The 4,770-nt window shown below is 38.5% G+C and overlaps 1 protein-coding gene across 1 annotated transcript in view; it reads left to right on the forward strand.

Annotated features, from left to right (window-relative positions):
* Nucleotides 1-3,087: 3,087 nt before the first annotated feature.
* Nucleotides 3,088-4,770, forward strand: part of ARHGAP29 (Rho GTPase activating protein 29) — a 58,170-nt gene continuing 56,487 nt past the window's right edge. The window contains exon 1 of the mRNA XM_004699573.2: nucleotides 3,088-3,305. Within this exon, the coding sequence (XP_004699630.1) occupies nucleotides 3,101-3,305 (205 nt within the window). The 5' untranslated portion in view covers nucleotides 3,088-3,100. The remainder of the gene's footprint in view (nucleotides 3,306-4,770) is intronic.

Below are 4,770 nucleotides of genomic sequence, written 5' to 3' on the forward strand. Positions count from 1 at the left end.
CTGTTTGCACAGTTCAAACTTCACTTGGAAGCCTGTTGAGTTTCCACGGAATCATTTAAGCTTCTGAAGTTGTTTTCAGTCTTGTGTGTCTTGAAACACAGCCTACTTAACTATAAATAATTTTCCATAGTAAAGCACTTTGTAGTATCTTATGATGAGCTTTGCTGTCCACACATTATTACCTAATTTAATTAACACTAGTTGCAATCCGTTAGTGTTTTATGCTACCACCAACTACAGGGTATTGGTTTTGGCACATAGGAACGTCATGCTCTTGGAAATGTTATATTGTACAAGATTTTCCAGTATCATGGTTCAATTTTATGAAAGCTTGGATTGTGTATGCAATTTAAGCATTTTTCTCTTGAATGGTTCCTCTTTTCAACTTGAAATATGAAAAGTTGTTAATGTAACAATTAATACATTAATCACCATACTACTGGCTAGGATTGGAGTATAACCCTTTTTTAGTCCTTCCGCCATTCAACCCTAACTAGATCCTTTTAGTCTTATCTAAAAATGTTCAAGCATTTAAAAAATGTTTTACACATTAATAATTTGGGGTTACAAGCTTGACATGGAATTGCTAAAATTTTTGTCTGAGATAGGCAAAATATTTTGATGTTTGTTACATGTCAGTGAGCAGTTTTCTAGTGTGATAGATTTTCTGCTGTCAGAATTAAACAGATGACTTATTACTAAGTAAGGTGCAAGAGCAGTAAGATTTCTGTATTAATAGTCTTAATTAGTTATAAAATAACTGCCCAAGTAAGAGCCCTTGAGTTTTATTTGTTTTCCTTTTGGGTATGATGATAACACCAAAAAGTGGTCCTAGCTTTATTTTAGAAGTTACTACTCACCAAAATGTAAGTAGGTTTGAAACTAGTTTCAATGTAGAAACTATATTTGAAGAAATAATTTGATATTAACAAAAGAATATTGACTAATAGCCTTTTAAAAGCAGTTAGAGACATATTGAAAAACCCCGAGGAGCCCTGGGACACAATGGTTAAGAGCTCAGCTGCTTAACTGAAAGGTTGGTGTTTCGAACTCAAATCAGCCGCTCTTTGGGAGACAGACAGCTGTGCTGTCAGTGTCCAAACAGATGACAGCTTTGGGAACCCCATGGGGCAGCTCTGCTTGGCCCTTTTGGGTCATAATGAGTCAGAAACAACTCTGCGGTAACGGGTTTAGAGATTCCTATTTAAAGAAGTGGAGAAATAATAAAAATCCAACTTCGATTTCAATGTTATGTAAATCTTGGCTTCACTCAGTTTCCTATGCTTGTTCTGTTTTATTGAGACTGTTTTTAGAGACCTACTAAAAAAAAAAAAATTTATTTTTCCCCTCCAAGCACTAGCAGCCCAGAGTTGCCTACTTTTGTCTCTGTAAAAATTAATTGAAACTTTGTACGTGAATACTCATTCCGAAGTTGTGAATTCAGCAACCAGTTTTGTCCTGTGCCAAGCAGTGCTCTGTGAGCAGAGAACACATGGTTAGCAGATAGGCATGGCCTTGATTTGCTGGAGATCACAGTCTAGATGGGAAGACATGAATCATCCATTTGAATAGTGATGTGTGCAGTGATGAAAAGTAGAGAATGCTGCATTGCGTCCAAGAGGAGATTCAGCGTCCATGTGTTGGGGGTGGGGGGAGGGCATGAGGGTCCAGGAAGTGTGATCTTTGAGCTGAAGTCTGAATGAGTGAATGAATGAATGAGTGAGTGAGTGATTGGAATGGAAGTAGTAGTCCAAGCAAAAGGAATTGCAGTTAGTTTGGCAAAACAATTGTTATTTTTCCAGCTGTAGAGACAATGACCCCTTAGAGGTTAGAAATCAATTTAGTGGATGACAATCAGCATTTTTTTAAAGACGAAAATCTCTATGGAAGCAGACAGCTTCATCATTCTCCCAAGGAGGGGCTGGTGGGTTTGAACTGGGAACTTTACAGTTAGCAGGCCTATGCTTATGCAATAGGGCCACCTGGGCCGTTTTAAATTACAAAAACAAAACAAAAAAACCCGTTGCAGTCTCAATTCTGACTCATAGTGGCCCTATAGGACAGAGTAGAACTTGCCCACAGGGTGTCCAAGGCTGCAATCTGACCTCACTTTTCTCCCAGGGTGAGACTGATGGGCTTAAACCACTGACTGACCTTTTGGTTAGCTCAGCACTTAACCACTGGCACCAAGAGTTCTTTACCAAAAATAGTGCCAAATAATTTATTTACTCAGCTATTTTGGGATATCACGTTAGTAAATATCCTTATATCATTTAAAATATATAAATATTCTTAATGAGACACTATTGCCCAAGACTGTGTGTGTATGTGTGTGTTGTGTGAGCCCACGCCTACATGTGCACATATGTGCACACATACGTGTACTTGGGGAAATCCACAGAAATTGAAATTCTGTGTGCTGGAGACTTGTGTACCATTGTCTCATCCTTACAATAATCTTATGATGTAAGTGTTGTCAGGATGTTATGCCCATTTTTACAAATGAGCATGCTGGAGTGAAGAGATGATTAACAGCTGTCAGGCCACACAGCCTGTGATGGAGGAGGATTTTGAAAACAGGTGTTCTGGTTTTGTTTGTTTTTCTCCCAAAGCCCACACCTTATCTTAATTTTTGAGGGTGATGTCATGGAGGGAGAATATGCTCTTCACTAAATGCAGTTACAGGGCAGCTTTTATGATGACCGTTACATAGACACGAATAAGGGTTGGGAGGAAGCCATAAGCTTGGCTTTTGGAATTAAGACAGATCTGGGTTTAAGCACCTGCTTCTTCATTTACCAGCTTGGAGCTTGGACAAAGTCTCTAAGCCTAAGGTCCTCACTTGTGAAAGGAAGAGACTGGTAGTTTGTGTATGATGTGTTCCCAAGATGACTGGCACTTAGTAATAAATAAAAGCTACTGTGATTGCAGTAAAGGGGTTTTGCTTTTTAAATAGAACATGAAGGTGGACTTTGAACTATTGGGAAAACCTAGTAGGATGTTTCCCTTAGTTGCTGTAGTATTTGTGTTTCTCATATACCTTCTGTTTGTTTTTCCTCCCCCTTAAGGATTTCAGTTTTTCTGACTGTTATAGGAAAGGATGCTTGCTCACAAACAGAAAAAGACAAAGAAAAAACGTGTTTTGGCATCAGGCCAAGTCTCTACTGATGTTACAGCTTCTGCAATGGGGCTCAAGTCCGTAAGTTCCAACTCCATTTTTGATCCGGATTACATCCAGGAGTTGGTGAATGATATCAGGAAGTTCTCCCACGTGTTACTCTATTTGAAAGAAGCTATTCTTTCAGGTTTGTCTATTATTTTATCTCAGCATTCTTACTGGATAGTGTGTAACATTTAAAATGCAAGCTTCGCTGTGAATATGTGTGTATATAGTGGTAGGAACAGGATATTCTGCTTTCGTTATTTTTTTAAATCATTTTATTGGGGGCTCATACAACTCTTATCACAATCCATACATACATCAGTTGTGTAAAGCACACTTCTACATTCGTTACTCTCATTATTCTCAAAACATTTGCTCTCCACTTAAGCCCTCATTTTTTTGCTTTTGTTAAGATATGCCCCCTTAACCCAAATGTTTGATGTTTATAGTGTAAACTGTTTTATAACCAGATAAAGTGCAATAGATAATCGAACTTGGGTGAGGGAACAAGAGTAGAAAAAAGAAAAACCCATCTTTGGCTTTCAGCATCAGGGACCCATTTGATAAAGGAAAAAGTTAAATTATTGGAATTTTAACTTCCCTCTTAATGTTAAGCAGGAACCCTGTGTGACGTAGTGGCTACTTACGTATTGGGCCATTAACCAGGTTGCCAGTTTGAAACCACTGGAGAAAGCGTTCTGCTCCTACTGTGAGAGTTAGTTTCAGAAGGCCACAAGGGCAGTTCCATCTGTGCTGTAGGCGTTTTATGAGTTAGCATTGACTCCGTGGCAGTGAGTTTGAGTTTTTGATTAACATTAAATAACACAGTGCGTTGATAAGCAAGAGTGATATTTGTCATTTACATGATTTTTGCCTACACTCAGCTTTTCATATTGTTACTAAAATTTATCTAGAGGGATTTTTCTTTCTCTCTCTCAAAAAAGAAGCTACTTTCTCTTTTGCCCATTTGTGTTATCTTTTCCTAAGGAGCTTTCGTTGTTGGGCCGCTAACCAATATCTCCAAAATTCACAGCATCTAAGCCTGAAGGAGTATTTCGGCTATGTCCTAGGCTCTAGGACCTAGAGGCTCTTCGTGGACTGTGGATTTGGGATTCATTTTGTTTTTCATTTCTTTCTGATCTCTGGGATCGTCATAGCATTTATTCTATTTAGTTAGAAAGAGATAATGACGCAAGAGACTCAAATCTCTTGAAGCACAGCACTGTAGGTACAAGTGTGCTCTGTGACTTGACCTTAGCACCATCCTATGACTGACTGAGTACCTCTTGGATTTCCACACTTGATAACAATCGACGATTTAAGGTACAGCTCCAGTTCATTTCTTTCTGCAGCCATAATGCTGTGTCTAGATACAGGAAGATGAAGACTCCCACTATTTTCATATGATAAAAGTCCCTGGTGGACTTCTTAGACATTGTAAGATTTATATATTTTTGTATATCTATGCGGGGCTTCAAAACATTCATGGAGAAATCCCATTGTCTAATTCCATTTTCCTTGAATTTTTGAAACCCCTGGTGTGTGCATACATATATACGTGTGTATATTACATAAATATATTGCCGTTGTGCCCCCTCACCCCCCAC

This window comes from Echinops telfairi, unplaced genomic scaffold, assembly GCF_000313985.2.
Source record: "Echinops telfairi isolate 266 unplaced genomic scaffold, ASM31398v2 ScPeMD7_443;HRSCAF=831, whole genome shotgun sequence".
Classification (NCBI taxonomy): domain Eukaryota; kingdom Metazoa; phylum Chordata; class Mammalia; order Afrosoricida; family Tenrecidae; genus Echinops; species Echinops telfairi.